Here is a 20864-nt window from a genome sequence, read left to right on the forward strand (position 1 = left end):
TATATAATGGTTTTTCCAAATAACTTAAAAAATTTTTTTTCTGTCATTTGTGATTAATATTTCTGTATTGCCATATAGTTGGTGAATTGCTGTGAAAAGGTAATAAACACAGTTTTGCTTTTACTTCTTATTTATTCTTATTCATTTGCTCATTTATGCAACAAGTATTTATGAAGTATCTATTATGTGCCAGGTACAGTGGCTAGAGAACATTAACGACAACAAAAATCTTAGAATCTGCCTTTAGCAATCTCACAGTCTCATTTAGACAAGTGAATGAAGTTGTAAATGGTCTATAATGAATGCTGTGTTACAGGTGTCCACAAGAGCTGTGGCCACACCGAGGACTGTCACCTACCCTCTGCTTCCCAAATTTTAACACAAATACAAATCATGTGGAATTTTGCTGAAATGTAGATTCAACAGGCCTCTGGCCTAGAGTGTCAGGTTCTAACAACCTTCCAGGTGATGTCTCACACCAGTGTTTTTGGTTTGAGGACCACATTTCAAGTAGCAAGGATTTAAACCACAAAGGTGAAGGAGATGGAATCAGAATAACTCCCCAGTATCACTTAATGAAGTATATGGACCATTTTCCAAATTACAGATATAGAATGACATCTTTTTAATGACTGAATTACATTTAGTTATATGGATGAACTTTCACTTATTTATTTAGCCAGTTGATAGGGCTTTAGGTTGTTTTACTTTTTATTTTTATTTTTTGCTGTAATCATTGCTGCAGTGATCATTTACACGTTTGGCATGTTTTAGGTATTGATATAGGGTAGATTTCTAACAATGGAAGTTATATTTCAAAGAGAACAGACTTTATTTTTTTAACTTTGGAAGATATTGAAAAATTGCCTTCATAAAATGTTTTGGTAATTTATACTTCCATTAACATTGTATGAGAGTGGAGTGGTTAGTTTTCTAAAACCCTTGCCACACTAAATCATCAAACTTTACAGTTTTTTTCTAATTTTATAGATGAAAAATAAATCTCATAGTTTTAATTTCCATTTCTTTAATTATTAATGAGATTGAACATCTTTTCATATGTTTTTATTTTATTCCTGCGAACTAACTGCTAATTTTCTTTACCTGTTTTATATAAAATCATTCATTAATTTCTGTATTCACCTTTTTTTAATACCTTAAATAAGTGGTATGTTATTTTGTGTGAATTACCTTTTCTAATTAAAAAATCTACATAATTTAAATCAATTTTCCTATGATGATTTCTATTACAGTATTGATTAAATTTGAAATAGTTTTTATATCACCTGGTAAATTTTAAGATTAAGAACCTTCTACGGTATATTTTTCTTTCAAGTGCATCAAAAACTTTGTACTTTGGAGTTTTTAAAATACCTAATACATGCATTATACATAATACATATATTATGTATTTTTTATCCCCCTTTCTTCTGTCCCCCTCCCCCCATTCAAGCCGTTGTTTCTCAGTCTCTTGTTTCTCAGTCTCGGTGTAGGACACAGCTCCCTGGCCCATGCTGGTGTTATGAGCCTTGCGCTCCCCCCGGCTGAGGCAGTCGGTCACTAGTCGTCAGTCGGCCACTCACAGCAGCTCACGGCAGCTCTTGTGGCAGCTCTTGTGGCAGCTCTTGTGGCAGCTCTTGCCGGCTGTCGGCCACTCTTGGCTGCACACAGCAGCCCAGCTCCATAGAGAGCTGTTGTTCACGATCTTAGCTGTAGAGGGCACAGCTCACTTACCCATGTGGGAATCGAACCGCTGACCTCAGCGTTAGGAGCACGGCGCTCCAACAACCTGAGCCACCGGGCCAACCCTATTGTGTATTTAAAAAACTCCAAAGTCTTCTTTATTTTATGACCAAAAGCAATATATGGTAATCTTCAGTACAAATTAGTGACATAACCTTTGATATAACTTGTTGATAAGAAATTTAGAATGCAAATCTCCCTGTTTAAGGCTAGAAGTCTCAGTCTTTATCTGGTTATAAGAAAATAGGTATTCCTGGATGACTTGAAGGAAGGAGATCTGGTGGTTATGATTATTAGACAGCTCTGGCTACTTAGAATCTCTTTAATCTATTGGTGAGACACCTTTTGGAAACATTTCTTTTATATTTCTTTACTCTCATCCTATATAGTAGAGCTGAGAAGTTAAGTTTGGATCATGTGTTTGGGCATGAGTAACTCCCTCATTCTTAAAATGGTTGGTGATTTTTCACCTTCTAGATCAAACAGTTATCTGTTCCTTTTAACTAATAACTTCCTTGTAACTTGCCCAATCTCATAAAGCAAGGAAGTGACAGGGCCACACTAGCATCTAGACCTTCACTCTGTCACAGTTGAACAGGTAAACTTTTATCATGTTGTAATGGGTTGACTTGAACAACATGCTTAACTCAGACTATCAAAATGTATTGCTATTTATTTATAAAGAATAAAATAGATGATCCAGTTAAGTATTGGTATTCATGAATATTATTAGATAGGACCTGTGTTCTTAGCCATGCTTCTGCATGGTGTAGCTGTTTGAGGTTCAGGAAGACATCTGATGAGCAATCAAATAGTAACAGACATTGAAGAGGAGGGTAGATGAATTTTGGCTGAGACACAATACATCAGTGAAGAACAGAATGTATTTATTGAGGACTTAGAAATGTTTTAAAGTGGCAGAAGTAATTTTGTTCTGGTAGCCCTAGTTCATTTAAAAAGGCTAATTTTAGTTAATTCGTGACTCCATCTGATTTTTCAAATGCAGTATAATTCTAATAAATAATTATCATCACCATTTGAAGCACTTCACTCTTTTGATTAGTATTCCAGGGGGGATTAATAATTTTCTACCCTAATAGTAGAAATAAAAAGGTTATATTATCAGCACATTGCACCTGTCAATATATATCACGTATTGAATAATTCATGCCCACTGTGGTTGCCAAGTAAACTTGAGCAAAGTTTTAGATTTTGAGGCTAAATTTTTGAATCATAATTATTTAATAAATGTTTGTGAAAATCAGCTGTTCACTTTTTAAAACCCTAAAAGGAGCCATATGACAAGGCCTAATGAAATCAACACAATTAGAATGTCCTGCTTATAAATAACATACAATGTTATTAATAGAAAACTGAGCAAAGATGCCACAGCTGTGCAATTGTGGAGACAACATGCTTGACTCACTGTGGTTGCCCTTTAAAAATGCTTCCCACAAATAAGCTCAGAAGAGGCAAAGCAGGGGGTCGCAGTTAGGCTTCTGATACATACATGGTAGTGCAGAAAGGATTATCACCTCAAAATGATTTTACTGGTGCTGTGAAGGCATTCAATATTCAAAAATTAGTAAGGGTTCAAGTCATCAAGATTTTTCAGTGCAATGTGACGTGTGAAGGTAATATGGATTAAGAACAACTAATGTCAATAAACTTTAGGTTTGGGTATATTTCATTTCCCTTTTCCCCTTAAAAAGGCACTTTATGATTACATGTGTTGTTCTCTAGCTCTCACCCTAACCATGTCCTTCCATGTCCCCAACTCTACCCAAAAGAGGTTGCTTTCTCCTGAGAATCCATGACTTCCCCCCAAGGCTATAATTTTGGATGCTGTAGTAACTCCTTAACTTCCTATATGAGTAGAATTAGATCATAAAAAATCTTAGGAAAGGTCTACTGAATTAATGGGAATAGAATAAACAGAGTTAATTTCTATGGAAAACATCTATTTCTAATTTGCAAAAGAATTCTATTTTGTAGATTTTCAATATGAGTGTTGTAGAGGAGATTATTATCAAGTTAATCCTCAAAGAATTCATGAAACACCTATATTAGGTTGGTGTTTAGTACAAAGAGATTCCAAAGTGTTAATCATGGATGAAAACAGATCCAGACATACTGAAAGAAATGAAAATAATCTCAGAGTTTAAATCCACCTCTCTCTCATTGAAAATGTCATGCAGTTGGCCTATAATTTTGATTTTTTGCATTGTCCATTGCTTCTTATTCATGCCTGTGAGACTCTTGTTTGCTTTGATTTGCTATTCAAACAAATGTCAGCTGAGTTTATATGAAAACTGGAATAAATTGCAGCACTTTAGGTCATTAACTGCAATCAGGCATTTTGCAACTGACAGTATATTCAGTGACTACAAATCTTGAAACAGGATTTGATGTGTTCCCAGACCTATTAATTTCTATCTCGGAAGTAGGAAATGGAAAGAAAAAAACAGACAAGAGAGATATACTTATGTATTTGTGTATACATAATTTTTAATGCAGTTTTTTAGAATATTCATTTAAATATCTAAAACCCTTTGCCATAATTCTTAAGCTGGCATGAAATACTAAATCTTGAAATGTTTAGTAACCTGATATTTGTAATTTGTGGGTTCCTTTTTATGAGAAGTATCTTCTGCTTCCTCCTGTAATGCTCCTAAAACCTGTAGCTATATCAAACCATCTGTGCATATAACTTATATTTGGTCATCTTAACTACCAAACTGGTTGGAAATCCCAGAAATGCCATTCTTCTTTTCTAAAAGACCAAGCCCCTAATTTGAAGGAAATTATTCTAAAGGAAGGAATATATCTTTCGGATTTGTTTTTAAAATGTCTTTTCAGATAGACACATACATCAATGGAATAGAATAGGGAACTGAGAAAGACCAACACAAGTACAGCTAACGGAATTTTGACAAAGGACAAAAGCTATTAATGGAGGAAGCATTGCTTTTTCAAAAATTGTTCTGGAACAATTAGACATCTATAGGTAAAAAAAATATAATCACAATGTAAACCTCACAGTATGTATAAGGATTAATTGAAAATAAATCATAAATCTAAATATAAAACAAAAGCTATGAACATTTTAGAGAAAACATAGGAGAAAACCTTCAGGATCTGGGGGTAGACATGATACCTAAAGCACAGTCCATGAAAGAAAATATTCATAAATTGGACTTCACTCAAACTGAAAACTTTCGTGCTATGAGAGCTCCTGGTAAGAGGATGAAAAGACAAGCTACAGACAGAGAAAACATATTTGCAACATATATTTGACAAAAATGTTATATCTAGAACATATAAAGAACTCCCAAAATTCAACAAACAGTATGAAAATATACCAATCAATTAGAAAAATGGGAAAAATACAAATAGACATTTCACCAAAGAGTAGAGATACATGTAGAAAATAACCACAATAAAAGATGTTCAACATCATTAGTTATTAGGGAAATGCAAAATAAAGCCACTATGAAATATTACTGTATACCTAATAGAATAGCTAAAATTTAAAAAATACTCATGAAGCAAATGCTGCTGAGGATGTGAAAACACTGGGTCTATCATCCATTACTGGGATGACTGGAAAATGGTATAGCTACTCTAGAACATAGTTTTCTTATAAAACTAAACATGCATTTCCTATATGATCCAGCAATCACAGTCTTGGGCATTTATCCCAGAGAAATGAAAACTTGTGTTCACACAAAAATGTGAATGTGTATAGCATCTTTATTTGTAACAGCAGCAATCTATAAATAATCCAAAACATGTCAATGGATGAATGGATAAACAAAGTTTGGTACATCCATACAATGGAATACTGCTTAGCAACAAAAAGTAACAAACAGTTAATACATATAGCAATTTGGATGGATCCCAAGGGCATTATGCTTAGTGAAAAGTGTCAATCTCAAAAAATTGTAAACTATATGATTCCATTTATATTACATCCTCAAACTGATAAAAATACAGTGATGAAGAGCAGATCAGTGGTAGATGGGACAGAAACAGGGTGAAGACTGAGAACATAATGATGTAGCAAAAGGGAGTTCCTTTGTGATGATGGACAGTTTTGTATCTTGATTGTAGTGGTGGTTACTGAATCTATGCGTGGGATAAAAATGCATAGAACTGCCCACACACACACGCACACACGCACGCACACACACCACACCACATGCATTTTTTCAGGTTTTTTAAAATTTAAAGTTTTACTTTCAAAAGAGCTAAGATAAAATGATATAGACACTTTGTTACTTATTTAATAATCTTCACTGTTACCTTGAAGTATAAAATTTAACTATAATCTCCCTTATAAAAAAGGGTTTGATCATTTTATGTAGAACCCGTAGCCCATGAGTATTTTAAAAATGAATTTATTATTAGTGTTATGACAACTTACAACCAATATTTTCGTGTGGGCCAGTTTATAGATTTACACATAATTAAGAATGTAATTTTTTTAGTAATGTATAAACACTTTTCAGGACTTCTTACTTGAGTAAAATTTTAAATACAACATCTGAGAAGCAATTTTATATATAGGAATGACAGAAAGTACTACAGCTGTACAAATATTAATTGAGAACATTTTCCAATTGAGAGAAATCTGTAGTCCCTTAAACACAATCACACCCTTTCATAACCCTGAGTCTTCTTTACCACCCAACAGACTGGAAACTAGATTTCAAATCTAACAAAGTTCTTCAGTCAAAATAACACCAGCATAAGTGCTGTTGTATAGACTCCCTTCTTTTGTTCTTTTTGCCTGAAAACCACATCATATATGAACAGTATACAAGTTGATAGAAGCCTTAATAAAAGTTGTATCTATTTTCTTGGTGCCATGTCTGGATAAGGTGAAAAGAGGAAAAGAACAGAGAACATTTTTCAACTTGAGATTTGGTCTAGACAAGGATGAAAATCAAATGTTAAATCAGTTGTTTCCAGACATTAACAAAAACTATCTGAGCTGAAAAAGTCCATGAATTAAACCAAAGTAATTGTGTTGTGATGAAAAATGGGCACAGACTCTGGAGAAAAATAACAATGACTTGGAATTGATGCTGGTTTGACAAGGTCACTGGCTAGGTGGTCTTGGACAAGTTTTTCATGTATTGAATTTGTCTCATCATTTTACAGATGAGAAAAATGTGTTCCAGAGAAATTCAAAGATTTTCTTTCCTTTGGTCACAAGGCAATTTAGCTATAGAGTAGGGACAAAACCTAGACTTCTTTTTATTCCCAACTAGTCCAAGACACTTTCCACAATACTGTCCCATCTCAGATCTGCCAAGAGGTGCATCCTTTGAGAGATTGACATTCATAATGGGACCGTGGCCTTAACGTTTATACCTGGCAAGAAATACTAATTTTTAAATATGTATTAAAATCATACTTACTTTCATCATTCATTTTAATTTCAAATTTTGATGCTGGTATGAATAGCTAAACTGGTGATCTGTGTCAGTTGGGACAGGCTGAATTATGTTAGAGAAAAATATCCTGCAGTCTCAATGGCTTAAAATCACATGGCTTTATATGGCCTATGATACATGTCCATCACAGATCAGTGGAGGCTGTGCATATCTGTTCATTGTAGTTACTGAGAGGTCTCAGCTGGTAGAGCGGCCTTCATCTTGAGCATTTCTGGTGGCCACATTGCGGAAAAAGACAGCTCCAGAGTGTCTTATTCTGGCCATTAAATACCCCAGCCTGGAAGTGACACATGTAATTCCTGCTCACAATTTATCGTCCAGAGCTAGTCAACAGTCACATGCCCTTACCCAGTTAGAAGGGAGCTAAGGTAGTGACATCCTCTTCTTCACTAGGAAAAGAGAGAGAAGTAATTATAGTTGGTAAACAGTACTATGACTATCACATGATTTATGAGGTATTAGGGCCCTGTTAAGGATTGAAAAACATTAAACATCACTAATATGAAAAGTTTCCAACTGTGTAGATCAAAATATGCTATAAAATTGGCAACACCAAAGAGTACTGTCAGTGATTTGGGGCTTAAATGTAAGTGTTTTTGACTTTCAGGTGTTTTATACATTTATGATAGGCAGAGTTAGTCTTTCGTATCTGTAAACTTTCAGCAGGCACAGCTATTCTTCCCTGTTGGTTTTCTTTTCACTTCCCGAAAACTTTTTGCTCCCTGAACACTGAGGACAAATCCATAACTTTCTTTATCTTTCTTGGAACTCTGCACGTCAGTCATTCTGACTAGCCCTTTGGGTTAGTTATTTTTGGCTGATCCACTGTTTCCCTAACTAGTAACTGCAATATATTTGTTCTCTGTTGGAATTGGAACGTTTGATTATATAAAACAGTAATATAATATCATATAGAGAATTTGAGTGATCTTGCATGGAGAGAGGAAGTTAGGGCAAAAATGACTAAGGCGAAAAAGAATGAGGAAAATGGTGGGGGGTGGGGAAGGAAAGGTAATTTATGCTAGGATTTATTAGAAATGGTGGAATTAAATTGGTTATCTATTAGGATTAGAGGGCAAGTCCCTAAAAGAATAAGAGAGTTAGAGTTTGTGCCAGAGCAGTAAAATCATTGGTTTCTCTCTATTCCTTCCATTTATCTTACTTAGACACAATCTCAGATATTGCTCTTCATTTCACTCCAAGAAAGCAGTGGTTTGTCATTTTGTACCGTGATACCAAGGTTCTTCCCCATTCTCCATCCCTGGGAGGAAGGCTCAGGCAATGGGGCCCCAGCTCAGTTCTCAGTTTAGTCCTTGGAGGTCACTTGATTTTATCCAAACAGACCTAATAAATATTTTTCTTATACAACAGGCCCCAAGTTATACTAGCCTTCCTAATCAAATCAAAAAATTATTGAGACTCAAATATTCAGTGTTAAGACCTCACTCTAAAGAAAAATAAGTATTCTTTTATTTTCTGTTGTATCTGTTTTAATGACCATTCTTTTGCCGTGAGGTATACTCTCTTTTGTAGTTCTCCTACAGATTCACTGTGACCATGGATTAACATTTATATTGAAATATTTTTCAGAGCTAGACAAACCAATAAAAATGATATATGAGATGATATATGAGTTTTTTCCAACGTATCTTTCAATGACAAAAAGAATATTTTGTTAAATGGAATTAAAATGAAAACTGAATGACTTGGGCTACCTTTAATGTACTTCCAAAACCCATGAAACCAAAAGGCAATGTGAATATCTTTCTATGTCTACCTTTTATTATTTGGGTAAAGGATCATAGATGTACAATGAAATATACAATGTGCTGATGATATTTATTTGCATAGGTGGTTGAAGTTTGAAGAAGATGTGGAAGATGGAGGGGAGCGGTGGAGCAAGCCTTATGTGGCTACTCTTTCACTGCACAGCTTATTCGAGTTGAGAAGTTGTATTCTGAATGGAACTGTGCTGCTGGACATGCATGCTAACACTTTAGAAGAAATTGCAGGTATGTCTCTTTCTTCCCCCCTTAGCCTATTTCACTCTTATGGCTACAGCTGAGTTTTGTTATTACCTTTTCCTTATGATTCTATACATGCATAACCTTTGGAAAATAAATTCTCGTGATCAGCATATGAGACCTTAAAAAAAAAAAGTTTATTGGTTGTTAGCAAAATCCCATAATGTAAGGCTAAGAAATTGAATGTTACTTTCTGTGATACCTGAATCTGGATATATATTTACTTCCTGAGGTTAGGGAAGATTTCAGGCATTATTTTTTCAAATAAGTTTTCTGCTCTTTTCTCTCCTTTTTCTCCTTCTGGGACCCCTACGGTGTGAATATTAGTACACTTGATGTTGTCCCAGAGGTCCCTTAATTTAACCTTTATTAAGAAAATTCTTTTTTCTCGTTGCTGTTTTGATTGGGTGATTTCTACATTTCTGCCTCCCAGACTGCTGATCAGTGCTTTTACATCATGTAGTCAGCTATTGATTCCCTGTGGTGTAGTTTTCATTTCATTCATTGTATTTTTCAGCTTTGATTGCTTCTTCCTTATGTTTTCTAACTCTTTGATGAAGTTCTCACTGTGTTCCTCCAGTCTTTTACTGAGTCTGATGAGCATTTTTATGACCTTTACTTTAAACTCTTTATAAGGTAAATTACTTACCTCGGTTTCATTACAATTTCTTTTGGGAAGGGATGTTCCATCTTGTTCCTTCATGTGGAATATATCCCCTTTTCTCCTCTTTTTGTTTGACTTTCTGTGTTTCTGTGCGTGAGACAAAACAACTACCTCTTCCAGTGCTGAAGGAGTGGCCTTGTGTAGGAACGACTTCCGTGTAGACTGCATATGCCAGGCCACTGTGGCCACAGGCTGCGGGGTCCCCAGACTGTCATGCCAGGTCCGCCTTGGCAGGACAACTGGAGCTAGGGCTTGTGGGGGCCGGGGGTCCTGGGGTGTGCCACAGCAGGCCCACCGTGGCAGGATGGCTGGATCAGGCATGGGCTGTATGAGTCTTGGGGCACACTGCACTGGGGTTGCCTTCATAGGATGATGGAGTTGGAGTGCACATGGGTTGAGGTGTCCGGGGCATGTTGCACGGGGGTCATCCTAGCAAGACAGATGAAGCTGGAGTAGGCATGAGCTTTGGGTGTTTTGGGGTGTGTAGCACCGGGGATGCCTTGGCAGGATAGTTTCAGCTGGTGTAGGACAGCTCCCCGCCTGGGGTGCACTGGGGCAGGCTTTGCAGGCTGGCTCACGCATCTGGACTATACCCACCCACCCTATTAGGTGGAGGGGGAATGTCAAAAATGGCATTCGCTGGTGCCCCTGACCCTAGAGAAACTTCTAGCTGTTCCTTGCCCACTTGACAGACACTAAGGTTAATAAGTGGGTTTCCTTCACTTAGTCAAGGTTCCCTTTTAACTGCTGTTTGTTTGCTGTGCCCCAGGGCAGGTGAGTCTTTACAGGCCCTTCTGTGATATTTCTCCCTATTGCAGGTTGGCTCCTGTTGTTACTCTTCTCAATGTGGTCCCCTCTATCATTTGTTGTGCAGAAGCTGTTTAATCGGCCCTCAGTTCTTCTTTAGAAGGAATAGTTCTATGTAGGTGTCTGTTAGGTGTGTCCGTGGGAAGAGGTGAGTTCAGGGTCTTCCTGTCATCTTGGACCCACCTCTCGTGAAATTCCCCAATAAACATTTTAATGTTTTAATTAGGAATAAAATGCCTGGGCTTTTCTTAGTATTTTGAAATAGTTAGTAAACTCTTTGCAGTTCAGGAAGCTCTTTTTGGTAATTTTACACTATCTTTTTGGTACTCAAAACAAACGTGGGGCTTGGTATCCATATTGTTGTTGGTCCTTCATAAATAAAGAAAGAAACTGAAATTCTGAAGGTTAAAAGCCTTGCTCCAAATGAGTGTATTTCTGCTACTTATGTCAGTGATGGCATTACCTTTGAAAGTGGATTAATTCAAATGAATGTTGGGCTGACTACATATAATAAAGCTGTCAAATTCTTCAAGCTGGCAAAATTAGCCTCAGAAAATACCCTTCATGGTTTCACCAGGCTTTATATTTCTTAAAGCATATAATTTCCACTTCTTTCTTGAAGAATTTATTTGTGCCAAAAAATCTTGTACCATTAATTTGACTAAAACTCTGTTGTTTATCACCTTAGCTCAGTTTTATTGTCTAAATTTATGTTTCTTTCCCCTAACCCTTCCCCATCCCCCAAACTCAATTCTGTAGAATATGTGAAGGTCGTAAGCTGTGTAAAATCTAGCTTTTAAAAGCAAATTATAATTTCTAAGTCTATCTTTACAAATGAAGTCTCAATATCCCAAATAACTTTTTAGTATTCTTTCTGCTCTTCTAATTAGTCTGTATCTTTCTGTTTCAAAAATAGCTCAACTTGAATGTCCCATTCTCAGTGTAGATCAGAGTGCAAAATGTCATTCACAAGATGTGAATAGTTTAGAGGTAACACCACATAGAAAAATATGATTACAAATACTTGTGTTGATCACTGACCTTAAATTCCTTTTCAATTATTAATAAAAAGAGATTTCCTCTCTTTGAGTAATTTTGGTTTGATTCATTTAATCCAAAGATATTTATTTCTACCCTCAATAAAGTTTCATGTAAACATTTTTTCTATAGGTCATAACTATTTTCTTATTGTTTACTTACAATTATTTTTCCTTTGTGACAAGCTGTATTACTAAGTGTGTTATAAATAAATATGTTACATTTTTAAGACTTCTAACTTTGTATTTTCACATCCATTTATTGTATTTTATTATCAAAGCAACTTTATGAGGTAGGGAGGAGCTGTTTCCCCCATTTTATAAACTAATAAACAGAAAGCAATACATCACAGGTGCCCTTTGTGGAGATGGGAATAATTTTTTGATTAATTCATAATTATACATTTTGTTTTCTTCTATATCATGATAATTTGTGACCATAGTGATTAACAATAAGACCTGGAATTTTTTCTTTACCTCTTACTTATCATATTTTTCTACATGATAGGCGGTTACTAACTTATTAGTCCCTAGTTTCAATTTTCCAAAAGCTAGGTATAATAGTTTGTCTTTAAAGTCTCTAAATCCTAGTACTTTGCACATGCACAGGCTCTGCAGCATTAATGTTTTCTAGATATTTTCTAGCAGAGAAATATGACCCAGATATTGTTTTAAAATGATGAAGGATTTTTATATCAATGTTCTGATATGTTTTTAATAGACTCTTAGATAATTCTTTAAAGAGATTTTATAGACTTAGCAGGAGAAAAATCCCATTTGTATCTGGCAGGTCTTTCAAGCATTTCTGGTATAATTAAAGTAGGATTTTCTTTTGGATAAAGTTAATTTAAAAAAGTCTATTTCCCAATGTTTCAGGGATCTCAGAATAAATTTAAACTTCTTTCAAACTATTACTTAACCTTTTCATATCCAAAATTCTCCAGATATATTTTCTTACGAGGATTTATTCTGATATGGAGATTAATTAAATTAAAATGCTTCTTAATTATATGCATATAAATTATAGGTCGTTTTTTGGTCTATGTTAATCTCGTTGAAATTCAGCACTATAAAGATGAATAATTCCATGATTCTTTCTGCAGTGTGTATCCTTTAAATGAATTCTGTCAATGAGAGTAAGAAATTAAAACTAAACCAAAGTTAGTACCATGGGCAGGTTATCAATCATTGCTCTCAGCAGTAAAATAACTTTTATTGTCTCAAATCTTTTCACTGAAGTAAAAATCCATAGGTTGCTCCACCAAACATAATTTGTAATTTTGGGAGTATCGGAGTAGTTATATATTTTCTAACATGCCTGTAGTATTAGTGTCCTTGGTCTGGAAAGTAAGTGTTCTCATCGTAGTTTACATTTTCAGTATACACACTCCTGTTAGTGCTGTCAACCAGACTGTAGAATTTAGAGCCATCCTGTTTTCCAAGCACCTTCTAAAGTTAAGACACTGGGTTTTTAAAACAAAGACTTTATAAGATAATCTTTAAAGCGATCCAAGATTTACATAGAATCTGTAAAATCTCATAATCTTAGAGGTTTTTATTCAGTCATCAAGATGGATTAATCATAATAAAGTAATTGACTGATTAGGATGCAAAATAATTTTTCATTTTCTGAAGCTTTTGTGTACAAATGCTACTAGTTTCTCCAGAGCCAGCTCACTGGGCGAAGACTATGATCTATTTATCCTTTATCTTCTAGCTTCTCTTATCATCCAGATCCTGGCATTGTGCTTTGGCAGGCTAGACTATATTATTTAGGCATCATAGCCTGCTGAGACTGTGGGACTTGACTCTGGGCCCAAAGCCATTATGGTCCATTATCCTTTCCTACTCTTCAGGGTTAATACTAACATATGAGTGTATTATAGTGGTGAAGGGAACAATGTGATTGGTGAATCAGACTCCCTTTGCTACTTCAATCTCACCTCCGTATGACATATTCTTACGCAAGATGATTAACTTTTCCAGTTTATTAAGGTATTATTTGATGCAGTTATACCTCTACTGTGTATTTCTGTGTGACTAATGAGCAGAGAAGTGTTTTTTTTTTTTCTTTCCTATTTGCTCTCTCTTACGTAACTTTCAAATAAAGACCTTATCTCTGAAAAGCTGTGAAGCTAGTGACTTGCGGTTTTTGTAGTGCTCAAGCCTGGAAATTCCTACTGTGCTTTAGTAGGAATTAAAAATTATAACCATGAACAAGGTTTATTATATGATTCATTTCGATTCTGATTAGAATATTGAACTGGGGATACAGATCATGGTTTACAGATGAAACTGCCTTACGATGGTATCCCTTTGGTGTTTTAATAACCTACTTTGCAACTCCCATTATGAAGTATATAATGCATATTTTATATATAATTTTCTATCTTAGCAGATTTCAGTGTAAAGTCACATATGTTGACAATTTATCATTTCCTTTATTTCAAATTAATCCATGAGTGTTATAACTACTGATCTCCAAAGAACTTAGATATAGATCAAATATTCTATATTATCATATATTTTCAGAATTGCAAGGGACTTTGGAAGTGATTATAGTAAACATTACATTATAGCTGACTCCCAAACTTGCCTTCTACCTCTTTCCATTGTAAACAGCCAAGTGATAGATCAAAGGTTAGCAAATTATACTCTATGTGCAAATATAGCCCATTGCCTGATTTTTGTCAGGCTTATGAGCTAAGAATGGTCATCACATTTTTCATGATTGAAAAATATTAAAAAGATGATTAATATTTTGTGATGTGAAATTCAAATTTCAGTGTCCAAAAGAAAGTTTTATTGAAAGACAACCGTGCTTATTTGTGTACATGTTGTCAATGACTACTTTCGAGTTATAAAGGCAGAGTTGAATGGTTGTGACAGGGATTGTATAGCCTACAAAGCTGAAAATATTTATTATCTGGCCCATTACAGAAACTATTCATATACCTCTGGTTTAGAGAACTGACTCCTGAATGAAGGGCAGTTCTTGATTAATCTAAGCCAATCATGGGGGCTCATCATCTTTGCCAGTGACTGGCTCTGCATAGGCAAGTTTGTGTCAGTTGGATGTAGGAAAAGTTTTCCTGGGCAAGGGAAAAGTGACTTTTCTTTTATGAGAAAGTCACAAAAAGGCAAAGATATGAACAAAAATATGTATTTCCTTGCTGTTTCTGGCAACCACCTATGACAATAAGGAAAATCAGCCTGTGATTGAAGCTCAAACCTAGAGGAAAGGAAAGCTGAAGAATCACAGAGAAAGGGAATTAAATCCAGCCTAGCTTTGACCTTTCTGTTATGTGAGCCAACGTAATTCATTGTTTTAGATGGTTTTATTTGGATTTTTTGTTATTGATAAACCCAGCTTTACCTCCACTTGATATACTATTATAAAATACAGGTGGATGTATTAAAATCATACTGCAACCACAAAATTCAAATCAGGGACCCATAACCTACCTAATGGAAATTGCAAAGGAAATCTTGTACTGGGAAATATTTACCGGGGTCTTCTTATTCCAATCAGTGTATTATGTGCCTTATGTCCCTAGTCCTGGTAATGACCCATGAGATAGATACTGTCGCCAATTTACAATTAAGGACCCTCAGATTATCCAACTTTACAAGGCCACACAGCTAGAATGTGATACAGTGACCCAAGTCTGATTCCATAGTCCATTTCCCTTTTACATTAAAGGAAAACGCTGTTTATGAGGGAGAATTCGGCAAATTTTCAAATCTTCAGTGTATTCAGTGGGGCAATGGAAGGCAGTGCATTGTTATCTGCGTGCTTCACAGAAGGAGTTAGTGTCTCAAACAATCAAGTAGAGTTAATATTTGATAATCTAAAAGTAGATTACTTACGCTGGTTTGTTGAGGTGATCTTTGTTTTACCAAGAAACTTGAAATGTCTTTATTCATTTACTGATCGTATAGGCATTTCTGACACTACATATGGTAAATATTAATCTGCTTAATTAGTAGCCTTCTGAAATCTCACATTTTATTCTTTGTCTTATGGTTATAGTAGACCTTTTTAATATAAACACATTTTTAATGAATGTTTGAAAAGACTGAATTTATATCAATGTGAAACAGTTCTTTACTCTCCAAATGCAACCAACTATTCATAGGTAGCTGCCTGAGCCTCCTTGCATCAGATTTTTACAGATGGACTTTTGTTCACTTAAAGAGGAAACCTGGGAATTATTCTCTACTAAAAAAGGGAGAAAAACCAAATTAAAATATAAGTATGAAGCACCTTGTCCTCAGTACAACTATGTCCATTTGGAAAATAATACTCTATAAGATCTTTACATATTTAAAATTGAATGGTTTGTTATAAAAAAAATTCTCAAGGCTTTCTTGGGCAATACTGCTGCAAAGATAAACTTCCGTTTGTGAGACCATACTTAGAGATTTGTAAAGGATTCATTCCTATTCTAAGATAAATAATATTACCTAGAGTTTGTGCTCAGTGGTTCACTGCTGGCAACACCACACTTCAGCTGTTCTAATCTTCCTCCTGCCTTTCCTCTTCAGATATGGTCCTTGATCAACAAGTGAGCTCAGGTCAGCTCAATGAGGATGTACGTCACAGGGTCCATGAGGCATTGATGAAACAGCATCACCATCAGAATCAGAAAAAACTCACCAATAGAATTCCTATTGTCCGTTCCTTTGCTGATATCGGCAAAAAGCAATCAGAACCAAATTCCATGGATAAAAATGGTAAATGTTTCTTTATTGTACCCTTATGTTCATTATAGGTATCTGAATATCAAAGTGTTTCTAGATCCTGTAAAATATGTTTTATTTGAAAATGATCTATTGAAATTAAGATTGTTGTAGTAAAATTGTTTTTTTTATTCATATAGTCTTATTATCAAGCTTCAAATTGTAGAAATTTTAACAAGAGTTTAAGTTTCCTAAAAGGCTTATGAAAGAATGCAAATGAAATTTTTATCTAATAAAAAGTTCTAGACTCAAAGGCAACAGACATAAACGGAACATCAACTGCATCCCATGCAAGGCCCTACCCTTTGTCCCATAGCTTGAGAATGTAATGCAGGGCTTTGATTACGGCCTTTTAGTTAAAATGAATATAATCACCATTTAGTGTTGGCAGAGAAAGACAGTGGTTTCATGTTGCTCAAAGTCAACAATTCCATGAGACAGTAACAATGGAAAAGAACAGCTAGTGCCTTGCCTAAGCCTGATTTCCAAGTCACGGGCTCATGGCTATTTGCAGTGTTACATTTTCAACATCCGTAAAGCCACCACACTAACCACCTTCACACACCAACACTGATGACACCAATCATTGTTTCCTAGCAATCATGACTTACTCCCCTCCCTGTGGTTTGTGCCTCAGACTGTTTTACCCTCCCTGTGTATTTTGTTCCTCCTTGCATCCCTTTGACCCTTCATCATTTATACTAAGGAAGTTGCTTAAGAATCTCTTGTTATTATCTGTCCTTTCCATTAGTCTTGTGAAGAAAAACGAAGTTATCATGAGGATAATATGAATTTGTTAACAAGTTTCCAGTTTTAAAAGATAAATATTAATGAAAAGTAATTTCAAATGCTTTACTAGAAAGACTCTGAATTCCACAAATGGGCTAAAGTATGTGTAGTGTCAGCATGAATTATTTTATGTAATTTCACTCCTATTTTCAAAAGCTTCAGAGGTGCCTTAAATGTGAATTTTTAAGCATGAAAATGAATTTTCTTCAAATTTCACTTTATATGGGAATTTTTACCAGTTTTCAAACTATTGAATCAAATATACAAAAACAAGTAGAATAAATGCTTTAATAAATCAATGAAGATCATTAGATACACTATTGTCTTAGAACATAGAACCAGTTCTTAATGGCAAAATGATTTTTGAAATACTCATTTGATTTTATAAAGATGCTTAAATGACTTAATATAAGTCATTGTTATATGAAGAGTCTATAGTTGTGCCTATATTAAGTTCAATAAAAACATTATGAGCACTTTATGGTCTATACTAATTTGTATTTGTAGATTCCACAGAACATCTTTAGAATTTATAACTTGATTTGAATCCCCTCATATGTTTGAAAAGTGTTCGTATTATGAACCACAATTTGCTTTAAAATATAATGACATCAAAATGAGGCTCTTATATTGTGTAACTTACTATAAATGTAGTATTTTTACTACGCTTGCAGTACTAGTATTTATTTAGTATGATGATATAATGAAAATAGATTGAGATGTTGCTAATTTTGACTATGGACTTATGTCTACATGATTCCAAAGACCTTATTAAAATATTCCCATGAATTAACTCTCTATGAATGCAAGCAGATTTAGAAATAAACTTCTGCCTTCATTTCATTACTTTTGCTGGAAATCAGATAATAAAATATTATCAGATATCTATAACAAGGATATGTTTAAAGATGCAAGGATCTTGGGCTATGAACCAGCCATAATTTATATCTCAAATTCCATAGGGGATAATGTTTGCTACAAAATAATTTTCATGCATTTTATTCTTGAAGGTAAGAGGGTACTAAATTTACTGGATGAGCTCTATATTGTAATATCATGCAAACAGGGACACACTATTTATTACTGCTTTAAACTTCTGTTAAACATAAAAAGACATAATAGAATTATAGCCTTGAATCACAAATCTGCATATAGATACATACAGATATAAAGTTTGCTGTGATCTTGGTTTTTGTCTTGTCCAGGTAACTGCTTAGTTTTTCTGAAAACTGGAATATTAGTTCTGAAGTTATTCTATTGCCATCTGTACAGTCAGCCTTTATCTGAACACACATAGATCCTTTTGAGGCATTCACTAGGGTAATAAAAATTTGGAAACATTTCTAATAAGATTTATATATCCAATTAAGTATTGTTGGAGACTGTGTTGTCAGAAGTAGTTTTCTAAGCCTAGGCTTATAACACCTCCTTGCGACTCTGTTTTGCTTCCTCACACACTTTGCATAATTATGTGTGTTGAGAATACTGAAAATATGTATAGACTTCACCAATTTAGAAATAAATCTATCCAGAAGTAAAAAAAAGTGTGAAAGACCTTTATTACTAAGGTTCTCAATCTACTTATGAACTCTAAAAACTGACAAACTCTAGATAAACAAACAAATTAAAAATCATAGGCATAAACATAGATTTGATATTCTGGTTCAAAATATGCTGTAGAGATTTAATATTTTTGTGCAGTAGTACAGAGAGATGGAAAAGAATTTCAAGATATACAAAAGGGGATAATAATATTCTAATTATTAAAAAAATTTCTTCAGTAGAATAATTCCTATAGAAAGATTGACTTTTCTTTTAAGATTATAAAGTAGGCATTGGAGTTAGGATTTTCTACAAACTTGAAAACAGAAAATATTTGTCTTTCCAAGCATAACTTTTACTTTAGAGGCAAATCAGTGGAAATTCCCTCAAAAACCAACTGATACTTATGTAAAGAAGTTTAAAAGAATTATATAGAATAAGATTTCTACTTCCTTAATTGACTCATTCCTTTAGCATGCGAACTTCCCAAGGGTTAAACATTCTGAATTTGAAATGTGGACCTTCCCCATTTTATAGATTACACTTACAAGACAGTGATTTCCTTGCTCCTCTCTTCCCAAGTCCAAATTATTTTGTTCATAACTTTTTTTAGTGATTTGTGGTCATTTATCAATCTCACTTCCAAATAGTACACTGGTTTTACTTTTCCGTATATATTTCTTCTTGGTGTTCTGCACATTCTCTTAAGGGCTAAGAGGCAGAATGCTATGGATTCACCATGCATTTTTAATGCCACCATGCTGTGTTTAACTTTCACTTTTCATTAAGCATCAAAACTGTGAGAATTAAATGTCTGATTCTGATGTTTCAATAAAAAGTGACAGTTACATTTGGCAAAACAACAGCGAAAAATAATAGAAAAATAATATCTTCTTTAACATTAGAACACCAAAAAGGATATGAGTGGAAAGGACTCAAAAGAAATATATCAAGAATTTTCAAATAATTCCTTGAAACTAGACTTTCTAAAAATAAAAATCAGCCTTTTCTGTTTAAGGATCTAGAAAGAGAAATATATCAATATTTGTATTTGTCATTTAGGTCATGCACTCAATTATATTTTAAGACATTTGGATTACAAGTGTGTTATAAAATATTATTACCCTTGTGATAAACTTTATACTAAAAATAATTTAAAACAGTTTCCTTAGGTGTAGGATATCTTCATTCTACTGTGTCCTTTACTGATAAATCTAATTCCTTTTCTTTCACATATCTTTTTACCTTATTCTGAATACTTTCCAGTTGTACCTTTTATTTAAGATCTCAAAAGAAGTCACAGAGCAAAAGGTCTCTAACTTACTTTCAAAACCATAGGTTACTTAAGAACATTTAGATTTAGAAGGATGGGCTATGTGTATTAGATCTGCATAGATTCCAGCCCTTAAAACAATGTACGCATATGTATTGTGAATGATTTCTATTTATGGCCTTTGTAAATCAGTTTTATTGCTTTACAATTACTTATTATTATTATTATTATTATTATTATTATTTTTTTTACAAATGTTGGACTTTTTGTCTTCAAGTGCATAATGTTTCTATGTTCATTTAGATAATTTATATGCATTCTTGTTTTGTAACTACAGTGGTATCCTAAGTAAGATAGAGTTTAAAACTTATCTGTCACAATGTTCTACCTCTGAAGAAAAAAAGCTAGAATAACAATTCTTAGAATTACATGAAAGAAAACATATTAAAAGATTCATGTAGGTGACAGAATTAAACATTGTATAATAAAGGTATTTTCCATTGTTCAAAAAAAAAATCAACATGACATTGGTGACACAACTGGTGGTTCTGTTCAGAGGCTGTCATGTTACTGAGTTTTGTAATATCAAGACTGGATTTTAAAAGCAAAAATATTTCTAGTATTACGTGTTTAAATTTGTTATTTCCTATATTACATTAATTACTTTCAGGCATAATAATTTTTCTCCAGGTTTAATTCTGTGCATACTTTTTACGTTTCGGAAGTGAAGGTCACTTAGTCAACATTTTCTAAATATTTAGCCTTTCTTTCTTCATGTTC

The 20864-nt window shown here is 34.1% G+C and overlaps 1 protein-coding gene across 16 annotated transcripts in view; it reads left to right on the forward strand.

The window, feature by feature from the left end:
- Positions 1-20864, forward strand: part of SLC4A10 (solute carrier family 4 member 10) — a 256810-nt gene that overhangs the window by 135262 nt on the left and 100684 nt on the right. For all 16 annotated transcript variants that reach the window (XM_074337110.2, XM_019727291.3, XM_019727287.3 and 13 more), the window contains exons 5-6: positions 9057-9217; positions 16286-16474. In XM_074337110.2, coding sequence (XP_074193211.2) covers positions 9057-9217; positions 16286-16474 — 350 coding nt within the window. The remainder of the gene's footprint in view (positions 1-9056; positions 9218-16285; positions 16475-20864) is intronic.

Source organism: Rhinolophus sinicus, chromosome 17 (assembly GCF_057876585.1).
Source record: "Rhinolophus sinicus isolate RSI-liver-muscle chromosome 17, RSI-T2T, whole genome shotgun sequence".
Classification (NCBI taxonomy): domain Eukaryota; kingdom Metazoa; phylum Chordata; class Mammalia; order Chiroptera; family Rhinolophidae; genus Rhinolophus; species Rhinolophus sinicus.